This window comes from Myripristis murdjan, chromosome 14 (assembly GCF_902150065.1).
Source record: "Myripristis murdjan chromosome 14, fMyrMur1.1, whole genome shotgun sequence".
Classification (NCBI taxonomy): Eukaryota; Metazoa; Chordata; class Actinopteri; order Holocentriformes; family Holocentridae; genus Myripristis; species Myripristis murdjan.
In genome coordinates, this window is record NC_043993.1 from 35,252,497 (window position 1) to 35,272,161 (window position 19,665).

The 19,665-nt window shown below is 42.0% G+C and overlaps 1 protein-coding gene across 1 annotated transcript in view; it reads left to right on the forward strand.

The window, feature by feature from the left end:
• capn5b (calpain 5b) overlaps positions 1 to 18,619 on the forward strand; it is a 41,337-nt gene extending 22,718 nt beyond the window's left edge. The window contains exons 6-12 of the mRNA XM_030068915.1: positions 827 to 904; positions 3,689 to 3,884; positions 4,325 to 4,447; positions 4,548 to 4,744; positions 8,126 to 8,247; positions 10,357 to 10,487; positions 18,040 to 18,619. Of these exons, the coding sequence (XP_029924775.1) occupies positions 827 to 904; positions 3,689 to 3,884; positions 4,325 to 4,447; positions 4,548 to 4,744; positions 8,126 to 8,247; positions 10,357 to 10,487; positions 18,040 to 18,222 (1,030 nt within the window). The 3' untranslated portion in view covers positions 18,223 to 18,619. The remainder of the gene's footprint in view (positions 1 to 826; positions 905 to 3,688; positions 3,885 to 4,324; positions 4,448 to 4,547; positions 4,745 to 8,125; positions 8,248 to 10,356; positions 10,488 to 18,039) is intronic.
• Positions 18,620 to 19,665: the final 1,046 nt, after the last annotated feature.

The following is a 19,665-nucleotide window of genomic DNA, read 5'->3' on the forward strand; positions in this document are numbered from 1 at the left end:
GTGCACGTGGTCATTTAATCAGGTGCACAGATCTCTCTTTTCTCCACCGTTTCTTGTTCCACTACAGCCCAGCCAGCCCATAGTACAGAATCAGGATCAGAATCAGAAATACTTTATTGACCCCCGAAGGGAAATTGAGTCGTGTCTCCTTTACCCCGTCTATTCCTGCTCTGCTGCACCCCGCAGAAGAAGAGATGGAGCTGAATTCAGCAAAGAGAAAGTCGTTCCCTCTCTATGTCTGTGTATTTAAATTGGTAGTTACCAGGCTCCGTGAAACACAGGCTGGATCATAATGGAGACTGAATTATTGATGCAATCGAAAGAAGGAGAGAGATGTTATTAAACAGGAGCTCTCTCTCCCTCTCTCTCTCTCAATCATTCACTCACTCTTACTGAATTATTTATTTACGGTTTGATAAAAAACTGTTACTTGACATGGATTCTGACAGACTGGTGAGATGAGGAGTTGGCGAGTGAATCACAAACAGAGCTGTAAACACACAGCTAATGTGTCCAGGAACCACCTGTGCTTCCCTTGAGCAGTTAATACGGACTGAACCTGGATGTTCAAGCGTGATTCACAGTGAGAAACACTCGCAGAGAGCCGACTAACACGTTAACACAGTCGGGCACATTACTCCAAACCCAAGTATAGAAGGCTGGGCATTCTCTTTTCCAGATAATATGACATTTGAAGAATTCCTCTCACCAGCCTGACAAGATGATTCCTGACATGAAAGTAAAGATCACTCTTTGGTGTTACATGCTGTCGGCTTCTTAATGAATCCCTTCACTGACTTTCTGTGTGTGTGTGTGCTTGCGGCAGCTCGGAGGAGTGGAACAAGGTGAGCAAGAGTGAGAGAGAAAAGCTGGGTGTCACCGTGCAGGACGACGGCGAGTTCTGGTGAGTTCAGATCACCTCAATCAAGGTCAGACCCATACTTCGAGCTAGTGTTGGCCTTGGTGCATGTAATGTTTAATAAATTAATATTGTACTGGTTGTATATGGGACGCCCAGCAAAATTGAACTTTGGTAGCATGTGGGGTTGTGTAGCTCCCTGGGCGTGATATGAATCCACATGGTGTTGAAATATCCTCATTAGCTGCTTCATGCTCCCCTGGGCTGCTAATCCACAATACTGTATTTTTATCCCTCCATTAACCTCCATAGCATGGCAAAACAGCTTCCAAAATAGTCCGTAAATGAACACGAACAAAGAGCTTTATATGAATATAAAAAAATAACAAGTCCTGGTACCCATTTTTCATGTAGTTATAGTTATTTGTATAAGTACTATGAGGGTGCTTGTTCTTCAAACAGGAAAATAACAAGAGAGGAGCTGTTTAATGTCTCAAAAGCTGGGTGGAAAGCAGGGGCCTGTACATCACCGTGTCAGTCTGTCAGCAGCCGTATCTCCAAATCTGTTTGGTGGTTTGCCATGAATATTGGTGACAACGTTCATATTGGCCAGAAGATGAAATCCAGCAGTTTTGGTGACTCCATGGCTTTCTGTCCAGTGCCATCAGCAGGTGGATTATACAGCAGTTAGTCCCATTGCCACCATGTGATTGTACAAGAGACATTCTGTGAGTGCTAATATACAGTATAACAGCACTCTGGTGATTTACCATTATGTTATCACTCTGCTTTACTGGTGCTCATAAATAACTGTCAGTTGCATCTACACTGTACCACTGTAATGGCACAAAAATGGACACATTTCTAAAAATAACTGGCATTAAATTGTGAATGGTGGTCGGGAGATGACATGTGGGAGGACAGAAGTGTGGAAACCAGAGTCCTCTCTCTTTGTTTTTTACTCCAACTGTTGACTGGCAGCGCTGCGTCCTCGGCTGTGGTTTTGGTTTTGGTTATGGCAGTGGTCAAGATGAGAGTCAGGAAGCGTTGTTTTGTGGCAGTGTTTGGGGCAAGAAAGCACCATGAGTGGATATTACAGTGGAATCCTTCGTGCAAACCAGCTTGAGCTTGGGGAACTGTTTTAAGTCCACTGCAGTTGCTTGATTTCTGATGGAACTATTTGTGTTGGCGGACCCGAAAAATGATTGAATAAATAAATCGTAATCTGTTGTTTTATTTCCGTTATTTGATAAATGATATTGTTTGCAGAACTGAGGTTGTGCTGTTATACTGAATATCAGTACAGCTGTGATTATCTTCGATCAAATGCTGATATACAATATAACACCACAACCTTCTTTTGGTAATGTAAAACTATCATGCAATTTGGTGACAGCGTTCAGGATGAAATCTGGTATTTTTGGTAATTTTGTTAAATTATTGGTCTTTATAAAAAAACATCTTGCCTGCTGGTGGCGCTTCAGAGACGGTCCCCAGTGAACACACAACGTCAGGGAGATGTTTTAGTGATGTCTCTAAAAAAAATCAACATAATAAAACAACAAAACAAACTTATAAAATTTGGTGACTGCATGACATTTCCTCTAGCGCCACCAACAGGCCAAAATGAGTTGAAGTGATGGTTGTTGGTGACCCGAACCCTAACCCTAACATTCACGTTGCCTAGAGGATTAAACCTGGCCGTCTTGGTGACCCCATGACCTTTCCTCTAGCGCCACCAGCAGGCCCAGTGGGACAGTGTATATCTCCATATCTATTTGGCGGATTTGGTTGACATTTTTCTGACCCTGTAACATTCCCTCTAGCGCCACCAATAGGTCAAATTGTTAATATTGCACCCTAATATCTCAAAAGGTTTTGGATTGCCATTAAATTTGGTGACAACATTCTTATTGCCTTGAGGATTAAACCTTGGACATCTTGGTGACCCCATGACCTTACCTCTAGCGCCACCAGCAGGCCCAGCGGGGCATCTGCGTTAGAGATAGCGTGTTTGTTATATTGGCATAATTGCATGTTTGCATTTGTTTATGTGCTACAAGTGTTATTTTTGGACTTTGGACGTTTTGTCAAGCCATGGAAGTGAATGGACAGACAGAGATACAGTATTCTTTTGGGCACCCCAGTAGGTCACCTGATAGAGTGCATACCACATATCAAGGCTGCCTCTGGGCCGCACTCTACTGTCACTGTCAAATAAAGCAGATATGCACCCCCAAAAAATCTTGTTTAACAAAAAAGAAAGAAATACAGAATTCTGGATTAGCCGCCCAGGAGAGCATGGAGCAGCTAATGATTGGACCAACAATGTGGACTCCCAGGACACCCAGGTAACTATACAACCCAGCAAGGTTCAATGTTGCTTCAATTCTGATGTGATTCTGTTTATCTGATTCCAGGTAAGCATGCATCAGTATGGTGTTGTTGTCATCATCATCGCTGTTGGTGTCATTACTATTAGTGTCGGTGTCCCAAGGTCTAAATGCTGTTGAAATGTCTTTAATTCTAGGGAAAACACTAAACACTTAAAATTTCTTAAATTTAAAGATATCAGCAGCATCAACCCAAAAATATTAATACTGATTATATCGGTCCAAGCCTAATCTCAATCCTTGTCTTTGCTGAAAATCCCAGTTCCCCGTTAACATATAACCCTTCCCTCTGTTCCTTATCTCATTTCCTATATTCTTTCCCTCATTTGCACTGCACTGTTTACCTATTCAAGGTCTTACTTCCGAGCTTTCCCCTCCAGTCAGTGTCCACTCTCTCCAGTATCTTCTCTCCTGTCCTTCTCCTGACCTCCTGTAGGATGACATTCGATGACTTCTGCCAGTACTTCACTGACCTGATCCTGTGTCGTCTCATCAACACCTCCTACCTGAGCATCCATAAGACCTGGGAGGAGGAGGTGATGAGGGGCTCTTGGGTCCACCGTCAGGACCCCCTGCGTAACCGATCCGGAGGTTGCATCAATCACAAGGCCACTTTCCTGCAGAACCCACAGGTTAGTCTGCATGTGTGTGTGTTTGCATGTGAGGAAGAGCTACACTGTAAAAACTGAAACTGAACAGATATCCAAAAGGCTACTGAAGGAGCTTAAAAATATATTTTAGGTGCTTCAAAATCCTTTACATGTGATGAGATCACTCAAATATTCTGCTGGGTAGTTGAGGGCACTCAGAGAACTTACATTGGCGGTGCTTCAAGAAACTTTTTGTCTTTGCTGGAAGAACCTTGACAAACTGTAAGCTCTTGCAGGAACCTCTGAATACCTCAGTTTGTTTCAGAAAGCGCTTTGCTTCGGCTCACAGCTTCTCACTGTGTCCTACTTGGCACCTGGAGCTTTCTAGGGTTCCTTAATCAAAGAATTAAGGTTTCTATGACCAGTGTCCATAACTGTGATCAATGTGGAATGGGATTTCATGTCCTGCTCTCTCTCCCCAGTATGTGTTTGATGTAAAGAAGGTAGAGGACGAGGTGCTCATCTGCCTCCAGCAGAAAGAGAAGAGAGCCACGCCCAAAGAAGGCAAAGGGGAAAACCTGGCCATCGGCTTCGACATTCACCGGGTACAGACACATACCCAAACACGCCTCGTCACCCATGAATGTTTTTCACCATTTCCACAATGAGACGCTGTTTCTGCTATAATGTCGCATCACCCTGCAGGTAGAGCTCAACCGGAAGTACCGTATGCACTCAGCCCAGCAAAAAGTGGCAGGCTCCATCTATATCAACTCACGCTGCGTCTTCCTCAGGAAGGAGCTGAAAGAGGGCCGTTACGTCATTATTCCCACAACCTTTGACCCCGGGCAGCAGGGCGACTTCTTGCTCCGCGTCTTCACCGATGTGCCTTCAGACTGCAAGTAAAGCCAGCTGGTCATGTGAATGTTAAGCCATGACAGAATAGATCCAAGACATGACATGACTGAGTTGGGTCCCCTCTGATGAGATCTGGAACTCGGGGGGTTGGGGAGATAATGCAATGCTCTATTTCCATTTGTTTGTCCATCTGTCAATATCTGACCACTGAGGCTATGTTCAGACCACAGGCAAAAAAAAAAAAAAAAAAAAAAGCAGTTCTTCCCTCATGGCTTTGTCCCTTTATTTGAGCTACTAAACTAAACCTGTAACACAAAGTTAGCTGATTTCTCCTGAGTCAAACAAGCGGTTTTGGTGCAGATTCAAAAGTTACCTTCAGTCAAGAGTGCAAGTGGGCCAGTCGGAACACAACTTCATTTTTAATTCCTCCCAGGTTGTTAGCAGTAGTAAAAGTAACTAACCAAGTAGCTTAGCAGTCTGCTGCTATTTCAGAAGAGGTGAGGGCTAGTGATGTGGAAACTTCGGTCCAGATCAGGCCAGATTGACTGCTGAGAGCTTTCTTAAACTTTGTTCTCAAAAACATGAATAAAAATAAGTATTGGAAGCTTAAAAAAAATAAGGCTTCAATTCAGACAGAGTCCAGAGCAGGCAAATCTTTATTTTCAAATGAGATCTCAAATGAAAACAGGCAGTGAGTCATTCTCCAGAGAAGACTGAAATCCCCAACCTGTAGACCTGCCTTTATACCGTTTTTTGAGCCCCATCAGCCATATCTGCCCATTGGTATGGGGCGCTCTGACATTTGAAAATGCTGATGTCTGCGATTTATTCCTTTGAAGACCATGGTTTGGTGTATATCACCCCATAGGTATCAGCCCAATGACCAGTGGACACGATTGTATCTTTCAAACACCCCTCATTCCCCTTTAGCGCACAAACTAGGTCTTCCTTCAAAGTAGTGGCCGACGTTGAGTAAGCACTTGTCAAGACAAAAAAAAAATTCAGCAGTCAGAGTGGCTGAGATGGAGTGGAGTGAACACACATACAAAAGCAGGTCTAGCTCTAGATGGATTTTCTTTTAACTATATGGTTGAAATACACACAAGCCTAAATCTATCACACTTTTTCCAGTACATGTGAGTTTCTTGAAAATTATGACGTATATATTAAATTTTATCAGCTTATATGGTGTTTTGGTTCAGGATTACTTCCACACTAGCATAGCACCTCAGGCTGATGTGGAGCTTCAGCTGGTGATGGTGTCGGTTTCTCACATCAGCTCTATTCCTACAAGCCTCCAAAATGGAAGTTTTCACTGTGTGAGCTCTTCAGCAATGTTAGTCGTGAAAACACATGCCAACATTGCTGCAGCAGTGGTAAGACCTGCAGCTATTTCAGTTCCAGTAAGCAAGACATTTTCACTGCGGCTGGCTGGACTGATGAGCCAACAATAACTACACTCTTGGGGAACAAAAGCCTTACCCCACCCTGCTGGAATGTATCACTGTGGAAAATGCAGCCTTTAAAACTGAATTTTATCAAAGTTAGTGACTTTCAGGAACTCTCAAATCTTGGTTGCTGATGAAGATAGTACTCAAGAATACTACCGAGTAAGAAAAGCCACATTTTTAACTGGGTCTACCGTTCCTTAAAGAGCATTTAAGGTATTTTGGATCATGGAGCGATCTCATCGTGTCCTCCTTAGTTTAGTTTGTTTGGGCCTATCCAGCGGTTGCACCTGGATACTGGCCTAACCACCTGCACAAGACCTTAGTTGAGATGGTGGTTTCCCAGAAGCTTCCAAACCCGCCTTCAGTTCGGCTTCATTTCAATATTTGCTCAAACAGCTTTTTCATTTGTAGCGACAAAACAGTGGAATGCTATCCCTACAAACACTAGAGAGTGTATTAGTTTAAAATGGTTAAAATGCTCAAAAGACAGTCATGTTGTCAATAAGATCTGACAATGCTTCTCTGAATCAATATGCACTGCTCTCTATAGTTGTGTTTATCAGTGTCATTTTTATAGTGTTAAATCTGCATTATATACACATCCAAGGACAACAGATGGGAATTAGCATTGTGCCATATCTGGTGCAATAAATTTATTTTACACTGCCCCTGTTTTAAATGCACCAATAAATGAAGTGAAAGAAAAAACAAGGGAAAGGGGCATTTTCCTTGATTTCACACAACTACGTGAAGCACTGTGCATTAGTTTGGTTGGATCACAGCCAATACCACTGCTGCTGGCGCTATAAGCTCGTTTGGAGATCACACAACTCAGAAATGTATGTCAGCCAGCACATTTTATACACACTGCGAAAGTAAACAGGGAGTGAACAGTATCTGTGATCCACTGGTTAAAAAAAGATTGTGAAAGTTGTGCGACATTTGTTTTTCCCTGCTTATGAGACTGTTTGATCTCCATAATGTACGCCAAGGCAACGCAAACAACCTGTATTTGTTTCGCATATTTCATACACAGTACTCAAGAAAATTAAAAGTGCTTTACATATGACGCAAAAGCCATTTAGTCAGAAATAAAGAGCCTTAAGATTAAAAATAAAATAGCATAAGAGAATACATAAAGTGCAGTGGGGAACATGCATTTTTATTTATTTATTTATTTATTTTATTATTTAAAAGTAGTTGGAGTTGCATTAAGTCTCAGCATCTCGTCCCACTTCTTCTCCACAATTGTTTTTTACCTCTAATGTATTATGGTCATTGGTAAATTAGTGAATTGTCCCCAACAATGACTGCAGTTTGGCCAGTGGAGCCCAGTGGAGAACAGGGCAACAGAACATTATTTTCACAGTTTCACTCATAACTTGCAGTTCTCATAGAATGGTCTGGTCATATTTTGGATTTTTTTTTTTTTTTTTTTTTTTTTTTTTATTTGTCTCGAACAGTTCAACATATCAGTTGAAAATTCTTCTTTAAAAAAAAAAAAAAAAGTCAAACGCATAGAAATTAACTGTACAGTGAACTAATTCATACACATTCATTTACAAAACACCATATTACATGTCCGAGAGGGGACAAAAAAAAAGCCATGCTTGTTTGTTAAGAGTGTTAGTACACTGAATGTACAAAATACTTCCCTGATGTCTGAATCTACATCTCATACATAACAATCCCTCTGTAACCGATTTACAGCTCCTATGGACTTAATCAGGGAAATCAATGAGGGATAATGACTTTACCTCATCAGTCTACTGCATGAAAAATCCATAATGTTTTGTGCTTTTAGTGTATAATAATTTTGTTCTAGTCTGCAGTATTTAAGAAACAGTGGCCAAGAATACTAATGAGGGATAGATGTCTATGAGAATGGGTGTGTGATGTGTTTTGTCATGTGAGCATCTGCCTGGTTTGGGCTCAGCTCCCTAACATCTGTGTCCTCCTCCTGTCTCCGTCCAGAGAGCTGACTCTGGACGAGCCTCCCCAGACATGCTGGACGGGGATGTGTGGCTACCCTCAGCTGGTCACTCAGGTCCACGTACTGAACGCTGAGGGACTGCAGGGACAGGACTCCAACGGAGGTAGGACCACCTGACACAGCAGACAGATGGACGAAGCATTGAAAAGAGTGGAGAAAATGTCAGGGATGTGATTTTGGGGAGGAGGCGGGTGCACTGTCAAGTCAAGCTTTATTTATATAGCACATTTAAAAACAACAAAAGCTGACCAAAGTGCTTTACAGACTACAGAATTAGTAAAATATGCTAAAATAAGATATACTAAGAACAGAATAATTTCAAGTCGAAATAAAATCAAGATACAAAAGATAAAAGATAAAGAAAAGATAAAAAAAAAAATAAAAAGATAAAGGATAAAAGTTTAAAAAAAGATTAAAAAAAAGATTTAAAAAAAAATAAAAGATAAAACGATAAAACATGGAGAAACAAAAATCATGTTGGGATAAAACATGCACATCATGAAGAGAAGGCCAAGGAAAAGACATGAGTCTTCAACAGTGACTTAAAATGGGTAATAGAAGGGGCAGTTCTTATGTGGAGGGGTAAACTGTCTCACAGATTTGGGGTGGCCCCGCAAAAGCCCGATCTCCCCTTGTTTTGAGTCTTGACTTCGGGACATCCAGCAGTAGCTGGTTGGCAGATCTCAGTGCTCGAGCTGGAGTGTGAGCGTGAAGCAATTCGCCTAAATAAGTTGGTGCCAGAACATTAAGGGCTTAAAAAAGAAAGCAACAGAGTTTTAAAAACAATCCTGGGATCTGCACACATCTACTCAGCGCCTGTGTCTTGGATTGAATCTGACTCTGCATGCAGGTGTGCACTGTATTAGTAGAGCTGTTACTGATACAGTATTAATATTGGGTGCCGATACTTACATAATTCACACGATGGATATCAGACTGACATTACTGATCCACGTACTGATCCAGAATCCATAGGCTCTGTTTTTATGAATAATAAATATGGAATAATGCAATCTCAAACCCATAGCCAAAATGTTGTAGCATGTAAATGTTTACTCAGTTCTGCCTGGATATCCGTAGTCAAATATTTTTTTGTCTCCCATAACTCTATGAGGTAGATGTACAGGTGGAGCTTGAGTTGGACTATTAGTCTGCAGCTGATTGAGCTTGTAAAGGGCTTTTCATACAGGTGACCAAATTCACCTGGCCTTAGTTCAAGTTCAATGAGAGGTGAGTGGAGAAGAAACACAGGGTGAGTGATGCAGGCGGGCACAGCAGAGCAGAACCAGGGCTTGTCCTCGTAACGAGGGCTTGTCCTCGTAAAAAAGTTGCACCCTCGCTTGTATGTGCCCATGCCTGCCGCAGGTGCGTTATGGGCTGCCATCAAACAATGAAACTCAGATCTGGAAGCCAGCGCAGGATGTACCCGTTTTCCTGACGCTCCTGCTTCCATAGCAAAACTAAACTGATGATGATTTGCAACAGATTACAGCACATGCTGTTTGTGATGCTTTTCTGCTAAAGTTTTATGGTCACAGCGTGCAGACCCACAGTTCAGCCTGATGCAATTTATCCCTTCATGTGGGAAGTGGTCAGTACAGAAGAGCAGCAGTGTGGAGCTGCATGTGATTTTTGTCAGCCAAGAGGTGCTGTGTGATTTACTACAGCCTCATGTAACCTCACACACAACACCAACAGCAACAAGAACAATAATGCTAATAATTATAATAATAACTAGGCAAAAGTGATCTGGTATCAGTATCAGTATCGGCACAGATCCAAATTCAGGTATCAGAATCGGATCAGACCCGCCAGATCCCTCACTGCTCGCCCAACTGGAGTCTGTAGATTCTTAGTAGACTGTCAAGTGTGAAGTGTCAAGTGCAATGCAGGTTAAGAGTTTCATTACAAAATATGATTTGCACATGATGGATAGCATGAGATTATAACACCTTTTTTTTTTTTTTTTAACAAATAGTGCTTAACTCAAGTCCTGTGTTGACAAAATTATAAAGCGTTTGCAAACTGGATCCTTTGCATTTTAGAGACGTTAAAGGATAAACAACAGGTGATTTTTTTAATACAGCATCCTGTTTTGGAAATGAGCACCCAGTCTCTCTGCGTGAAGTGATAATGACGTATACACATAGGAAACAGTATATCAATTATCAGTATGATGTGGTGATCTAAAGCCTCTTTCCCACAGCCTCAGATCCATATGTGATCATCACCTGTGAAGGAGAGAGGGTGCGTTCACCGGTTCACAAGGACACACGCTGCCCAAACTTTGACATCAAGGGTGTTTTCTACCGTAAGAAACCCAAGGACGGGATCCATGTAGAGGTGAGCTGTCGCTTTCTAACACCACAACCTATCACAATACTCAATACTTACTAATGGTAATACTACAGCTATGACAAAGTGAGCCGAACCAAAGAACCAAAGAAATTACAAATATAATTGTGTCTCTGTCCAGCACCACACGTTTTTAATATATTTCTCTATTACTCTGCATTCTCCCAGTGAGCATCTTCACTCACTTTACCTTTACTGGTCACCTGTTAGGACAGCAGCTTTGGCACTGTTACTGTCCACACTGGCAGAAACAACACATACCCAAAAACACACAAGTTAAGCACAAATTCCTTTGGACGATGCTATCCGGGTAACAGGCCTAAAAAACAGGCTATACAGCATCTGAGTATACTGATTTAGTGCACGACCATCATGTGTATGGACTGAAAATATTAAAGGGATACTTCACACAATATGCATAATTTTTGTATCAAATACTCACCATGTGCTGCCTTCACTCTGCCATGCTGAGCGTTTTACTCGCCAGCCTTCATGGCAAACTCAAAAACGCTAGCCATCTGTCTATCTCCATAATTTTAATATTTTTACAAGTCCTTGGTATCCAGTTGTTTACTCAGTATTTCCCAAACATACACATTTTCACTTAAATCTTACCGCAAAGACCACTTCAGCAAAATCCTCGCATGCAAAGTCACGAAGCGTGCGTCCACACAAGCGCATGCATTTGACTGGAGGAGCAGCTTCAACGATTATGCATGATGGATGAAATATTCCTTTCAACACCCAAATTCTGAAATGGACTGATTTGCTCTGAGCATTGTGGCTGAGTGCATGACACGCTTCTCACATGAACTTTATTATGGCATTATTAATCAAAGTGTGAATAAACAGCATCTCCCACATGGGTCCACTTCTTTGTCCTCATGACGGACTCCTTTCCCAAACAAAAGTTTATTTGAACCAAAAAAAAAAAAAAATGTTTTGTATCATGATTTTACATTCTGGTGTGGCGTAATGGTTTCAACTAAAGATGTAGTCGAGAGCACCTGAACTGGAGAGGTGCTGGCTTACAGAAGAGACATGAGAAGGGGAGAGAGAAGCCGATCACTGATAACTTTTGATGATATTAATTTTTTTAAAGAATGTTTCGCCACACACTGCCTTGTATTTACAGTTATGAGTGTACAGCTTCCCTCTCCTCCTCTGCAACTAATAATCCAACACATCTTCCAGGTGAACTGCAATAAAAATGAACATTGTGACAAATAATTCTAGCATAACTTCTTGTGATATCACAGTCTTTGGGTTTTTCTGTTGTGGTAGCTAATTATTACCTCAGTCTATGTTTTCTTAAGAAATTTAAAATCTTTATGAAGTGTAAACTTCATCAGGACACATCAAATAATGACTGCTGGACTATCTGTGCATCTACTTTTCTAATAAGTTAAATCAGTGCTACAAATGCCACAAATGGAGGTCAAAATAAAAGGACACATCAACAAGCTGTGTAGGCTGCTGTCTGTCTGCCAGTGTCCTTACAGGCCAGTCTGTGCTAATGAACCTCAGGCTGTATGAATTATTTGGTGCCACAAGGTGACCATAAGATTACAGCATTGCTTGCTGGAAACACTGTGACAGAAACAGCAATGACAGCACACCAACTATTTAGCTCTCATAGGGCAAGGTTGCTTTATATTACTGTAAGTTAACACGAGCTGTCCCTGACAGCATCATTTCAACAACAACAACAACAACAATAACAACAACAAAGGGCTAATTGATGCCAGGTTGAGACAGCTACGTGTGGTTTTGCTTCTAAGTTGGCCACATATATCAAACACAAAATGTATCATTAAATTCATGTCTTCTAGCTGACATTCACCTGATTTCATTGTAGTAGCAAATGTGTTAACACAGATGAACACCTATAAGGTGAGCTGGCCAGGTGCTACTTTTAGTTAATTGAGCTGGGCTGCTAATTATTGGCAAGACTTGTCTTCCTGGGCCTGATAATACAGCTGAACTCAGAACAAGACATTTTATTGATGAGCAAACCGGTATAGCTAATTGCTCCTCTAATCAACAACATTAGCTCTTGCTATGGAGAAGCCCACTTAGTGATCTGTCAGTAAAATGGTAGGCACTCGTTAAAAGCAAACCTGCTTTATAGCCTTTTGTACTCTAAATGGCACCATCATTTTCAAAATGAATATACAGCTGTAGGTATTTAAGAGAACCCGAAACTATAAACTCATGAGAGAAATGTTAACTGAGGTAACGGCTTTCATTGAGTCCCCCTGCTGGTCATTAGAAAGAATACAGGTTTATGACACCTATGCATTGGCCTTATTTTTCAGCCCCAGATGTTAGACCCCGACATCCAAGACTATTGACAGATTTGGGTCAGATATCAGGTTGATTTTCACCTCACTAGCTTTGGCTCTCGCTTTTCGCTTCCTCACACACTGCCTCATGCCACAAACAAGTAGCTAATCCATTATGGATGAAATAAAGCACAAAACTGGAAAGGGAGAACTTCTTAAGGTCCCAAAATATGAAGGGAAAGTCATCTTTTTGACATATTCTTAAAGTTACAACACCAACCAATGAGCCAGCGGGACTTGTAGAGTTGCGATGCCAACAAAAAAGGCAAGATCTTCTGATTTACAGCAACATTTTGATCATGGATGCCAAGGGACCAGCAGCACTAAACCCAACTCTGAACCAGTACCATCTATGATGGAATCACAAATCCCAGCTAAATGTTTGGATTTTTGCTTTATGGACATTCAGCCATCTGAAACGATACCTGGTAAAGGGTTCATTCAGTTAGCACAGGAGCTAATAAATGTAGGGGCGTCCATCTACACTTCCAGCTGTACTGCCTGAAAAAAACCTGAGGTAGAAAACAACTGTTAAAGGGGGGAAACCAGATACAGCACAGTATTCCTCAGTGACACTGTATGCTGAAGTACAGGAGACACTCTCATAGGTAGATAGGGCAGATAAATGATGTGTCCTCAGATGTGTCGGCATTCCTGGTGCAATTTCTGAGCCTATTCTGTGACAAATACCGAGCTGGAAAGCGTTCAGCACCTAACACTACACCTCGTCATGTCAGAGGCTGAAGTGCCAAGCAGTTTTCTGTCAACGACAGCTTGAGATGGATAATTCAGAAAGTCCTGATCCAGCCATTTCACAAACTGGCCAGACTGTTATGGATGAAGTTCGGTCAATTGAGGATGTTTCCTGTGTCTAAGAGAGAGGAAATCCAGCGAGAGGCGAGACGCCAGTTAATCTGCTTAAGAGGGAAGACAAGGTGATCCATCAGGTGAGCATGATACCAACTCCAGCAGCCAAGAAGAGAGCTCTGTTTGAGAGTTTGAGGAAGAGTGGGAAATAATACCCCTCAGCTTGGGGAAACCAGTGAAGCTCCAGTGGACCTACACCTCAATCTCTGCATGGAGGAGATGGAAGAGACATGCTGCACTGTTGAAAGCAACACGAGAGCTTTCTGCTGTGTCTGACCTGAGTAACACGCTCAGTGCCAGATATATCTGCATAGCAGCAAGCATGCATTTAGCTCAGCTGGAAGAATGCTAGAAGAGAGGAAGACTGTGCTGAAGCCTTCATCTGTGGATGCTGTAGTTTCCCTCCATGATGCTCTGGCTTAATGGACTAAGACTGTTTACGAGAGGCTCTACGGCAGGCGGACTGGGATCTGTTTTTTAGTTGGGATGGGGGTAGTTTTTTCCTTGATGCACTGAAGCCGTACTTTTTCTCCAAGCATCCCTGGACTTCATTGACTGAGGTTATTTGTTCTTGGAATGTTCTTGAGAAAATGGACTTTAGCCCTGTTCTTTGGTGAAGCTTTTGATTCTTGATTCATGTTCATCCTTGCAGATAGCTACGGTAAGATTAGTGTTGATCTGAGTTTCAAACACGATCAAACACATTAGGTTTATTTAAAAAAAATACTATAACACACCTAATTAAAACAAAAGTGCTGTGTTAATTTTTCAACACAGTTTTAGTATAACAACATGTCAAACACACAATAGGTGGGGAACAGGGGCAGCAGCAATGAATGTTTAGAGAAAGATAGCAGATGATTGGATCAACCATCTGTTTATGATTAGCTAACCTTGTCAACTAGACAAATAAACCATATGTCTTAGGATGAAAGCGTCATGCCAAACAAACATGTAGACAAATCTGCAGTACACAATGAATGGCCTAAGCTTCCTTGGGATGAACACACCTGTTTACCTGCTCCTCTAGAGGGCCTTAGTGTTGGGCTGCCATTCTGCCTTGTTGTCCACGTGGACTCCCGGGTACTGTGGCTGTAGATGATTTTCTGTGAGCCACATGACAAAGTTCTCAACCAGGCCCTTTTACTCCTCTTCCTCCTCATCACTGATAGAGCCCTTAATCAAAGAAACTGCAGGAAGCCAAATTTGGGGGTGAATTTGAAAGAATGAGCAGGAATAGGAACAGCAGAGCCCCCTGCTGGGTCTCCATGTTGCTCACCTTGATACTGGACACACGTCTCAGGTGATGCACACACTGTGGACTACTGGTGAGATAATCTGCAATCTGGATCTGTTTTAACAAACTTTCATGTTCCTTTAAAGGCCACATGAGAAAGCACACAGAGATATTATCAAGTAGCTCCCGTCTTCAGATCAGCATTACAGCATTGGCCTGAAGAACACATGCATTAGCTAATCACAACTGACGTCTGTTTTATGTGACATGATCACTGAACACAGTATTGCACGTTTAACTTTAAGAAGCTAGTATTAATTAATGGGGCTATCTTTCAACTTTAAATTCCCCAGGAAATGACCTCACATGACTTCTACCTCCCGTGAATCAGCGCATCTTCAATAGTGACATCATCCTGCACCAGTTAGTGCAATAAAACCTTCACAAATCCTAAAACATCCTCTCTCACCCTACCTAACCCTTCAAATGAAATTGTGTTTTTCTCTCACACTGAGGTTCTGCTGGTTTGCACTTGTGAATGATCCTTCCCTGCACCATGCCCCGCTCAAACTTCCTGTTTCAACAGGAAATACTTCAGATCAAGAAAGTAAGATGGGGTCTTTAATGTTTATTTAGATATTTTATATTTAGATTCAGCAGAAAATGCTGAATATTTTTGATGTTTATGTTTGTTTAAAAATGTGTGAATAGAGACACATAAAGTGCGTGAAGAGCGAGACATTTCTGAGGGGATCTAGAAATCTTTATCGAACACAATATTGCCGGCTTCTGAGGGTCAAAGCATCAAAAGTCAAGGTCAGATTGCTTCGACCCTGGCACTATTAGATTCAGCCGAAAACACTGATCATTATTGGTATAAATAATGTACATGTTCATTATAAATTACAGGGGTGATTAGCGAAAAATGAAACAATTTGATAGTAATTTGTAATTTGGTGAAAATGTATTTTTTACTTGGGACAACCAGCTTGAACCCGGGACATTCACAGACAAACTGGGACACCTGGTCACTGTTAAAAAATAACAACCATATGGAGCTCATAGTGATTTCAGTTCTCTGAATTCAACATCTCATTTTTCACTCAGACACCTAAGGTATCTAAATAATAGACAAGTTCAGGATTAAAACAAAGTTAACAAGAATGCTTTGAACCTTAACTGGTTGCCTCTGTTAGCTGACTTGCTCAAAGACCAGTCAACCTGCTGCGTCCCTTGTCCCTTCATTGGTTTGGACATATTTTTTCTTCTACTAATAAACAGACAAGGCTTATTTGCCTGCGCAACACATTTAAATTAATGTCTTATGTCAGCGATGTTGCACCTTGTTCAACTCAAACTGACGCTTTGCAGATCTTTTTTGTTTTTAACATCTCTGGGGCACAAAGTGATGATGAAGGCCTGTGGTGTTTGAACAGCTGGCTTCGTAAATGTTTTTGGTGTAAAACTGTCTGTGGCATGTAGGGAAGGAATGGATTTTACCATATTTATATAACATATTGGCTTTTTGAAATTATAGAAATGAACAAAGTTCTGCCCATGGTAAGATTACCTGCATACTTCTATGGCCTCTTATGCATGGGACCCTGAGTGGGACCTCTCGCTGTATCCATCCTCTTTGATAATAATGCGCTCAGTGATGCTGTCACATAAAACAGAGGTAACTTTGATTGGGTGATATGTGTGTTGACGTTAGGACAGTGTTGGTCACATGTCGCCAGCTTCATGTAGGTCGGAGGAGGCCCGGAGTCCTTTGGGCGTCAGATGGTTAAGCATCGGCTTGTTGAAGGTCTTCATGATGTGTGTTGTTTTTCATGTCTACAGTCATGAAGAACGGAGAGTCAACCTGTCTTAGGTACTGGGACTAAACCAAAAAACATTGTGTGTCACTCGTGGCAGTGTGGCACCCTTTGCAGATGCTTGAATGAAGTGCTGGAAGAGTTTGCCCAGCTGATTGGCACATGTTTTTAGCACCCTAGGATTGATGCCATCCAGTCTGGCTGCCTTTCCCGAGTGGATCCTCCTCAGCTCTCTCCTCACCTGATCGTCAGAGATGCAATGGCTGGGGTGAGGGAGGGAGGCAAGGGAGGGGCAGCTGTGACTAGGCTGCCTTTATATGGCATGTAACAGCACCTGTCTTCATACAGAAACCAGGCCTCATCTCTACACTGTTTTCATTTTTCCTCTTTCATTTTACTTTCCTCTGCCCCTGAATCATTATATCGCATTTAAAGCCATTTCTCATCTGCACGCATCCCTATATGCATGACAGCGCACATCACTCGGAGTGGGGCAGTTGTGGTGGTTTGCTGAACATCCATAGCCAATCAATTAAGAACCCTCTCAGGCATTACCCTGGAGATATGAGCTTGTCAGCGTGATACGGAATGATCGGTAGTGATATTATATTATTGGACATACTCAATCAGACCTGTGAAATTGTATAACCTCTATCAGAGTAAGTGGAGCAGAGCCGTGCGTGCTCTGTGAGGAGGTAATGCCTGAGTTCCCTGAGCATGGCTGTTTTGATCACTTTTGAAGTCCATACTAAAAACAAGAGGACCAGGCCTTTTCTGTTGAGGTCCGTGGACCCGTCTTTAGACTTTGGAACAACCCACCTAAAGAAATTAGGCTTGCCAAATCAACCTGTTTTCCAAAGTTTTCTATGTTGCTTTTTATTTTCTCTATTTGAAATATTTTCATGTTCTCTTCTGGTTTTAGATTTTTGTTTAGTGGGGGGGAATTTTTAAAATGAAATATTAAGGGCTGTGTAACTTCATTGTTTTTGAAGAGTGCCGTATAAGTAAGGTTTATTATTTTATTATAGCTATTGCTGTTCTTCTTAGAGTCTCTTGTACATCAGCACTTTTTTTATCGTCACAGTTTTCCTCTGTGCTTCTTGGTGTCCCCTCTTTACCTTCCATAAAGTTTTAATTTCTGTGTCCCTTCTGTGTTTCCTCCTGTGAATTCTCTTAATGCCTGTTATTGCTCAGCCTTTTCCTTTTATGCTTTCTCTTCTCTTTGTCTCTCACATTTTGCTGTCGGGACACCTTCCCCCACGACCGGCTAACAGATTTACAACAAGAACGTGATCGTGGACACCTTCCTGGGTCAGGTGACCCTGTTCAGCGACCCCAATGAACGGCAGGAGCAGCACACGCTTCACCTTCGTGACAAGGGAAGTCGCCAAGACAACGACCTTCCAGGCACGCTCACTGTGCGCCTCATCACCTCCACCACGCTCACCAACATCTGATGCCATCGCTGCCACCGGCCCACCATTTCTGTCTTTGTTCAGCTGTGCGGTCCATCCCAGAATCACCCTCTAACCCCCCTCTGGACCTCAGTGTCTTCTTCTGCCTTTTGCTCTTTCTCTCTCTCTGTTTTTCCTTTTTGCCACCATTGAAATCAGGCTCTTACTGATACAGGCTTTTTGAAGGCAGATGCCAGTATTTTGATACTGAAGCTGGCAGTAGCAAATATCTTGTGTTAGTATTCAATACATTTAAATTTGACTGTACTTGTACCAAAACATCCCAAGTAATCAGTATTCAGCATTTCCCCTAAGAAATGTGTTCTCGTAAGGGTGGAAAAGCGTCTGGACACTCAACCAATCCCTATGAATTTGAAGTTTTGCCCTGCCATGGAATCATTTTAGACCCCAACAATCCCTAAAAAGTTTGCAGAATCCTGGAGGACTGCCTGAATCAGCTTTTAGCATTTTGCTAAATGTGACAGGTTTGGTGTCATATTTAGTGTGTGGCAGCAAAAATCTCCACAGAAGCCCATAAAGAAATTCCTTCGGGTCATTTAACAGCTCCTTAATTACAGATTTTACAGACAGAACCTCCATCATAATCAGCAGTGGACGTCACTGGGGGGCTTATACCTAATTTTTAATAAAATGCCAATAATAGCCCTATGTTTCATTAAACCAATATATTAGTCTAACCTTATCTGAGACATGCATTCCCATTCGCAATCCTCCAAATTTCTTTCTGCAAAGTGTCATATTTCTGTAACACAAACACACATATACATGCATGCGCATATGCACAAAAACACAAACATGTTCCTGTACTCTCCATGCATGTGCCAGTGTTTCTAAGGGCTATGCATTGCCTTAACGCAGAGTCTGTGTCTCCAACCCTGGGACTGGCCATGTATGTTGAGGAGAGGGGGGGTTATGCTAAATCCTGGGTGATTCTATCTGTGTTTTTCTACTCCATCAACTGTCTTCAATTTTAGCACGGCCTCCATTTCAGCTTCTTAAAATCGCTCGCCCTTGTGATGGACATCATCATAACCTGGTCAACGTTTCTATCCCCTATTTACTGACATACAATATACTCTTTTCTAACTGTGGATAATACCAGTCATGTCCCAAACTCTCTGCCCACCCAGACACCTGAAGTCTTCTCCAGTTTGCTAGTGCTTTGGTGAGCATGCACCACTGTCTGTCTGTAATTTTTTACTGTGGACTTTACTAACAAAAGCCAACAGCAGCTATACTCTCCCTCTATCGAGAGTTTGTGTGTGTTGTTCTGTGAGTGTGCTCGTGTTTGAAACCTCACCTTGCGTTTCCCCCCACCACCACCATCTTCAACCCCCTAAGACTGCGCTTTCTACCGGTTGCTATGGACGGTCTCCAAGCTGCATGGCTAAAAAGAAAAACTCTTTGCCCGTATTGCACATCTCT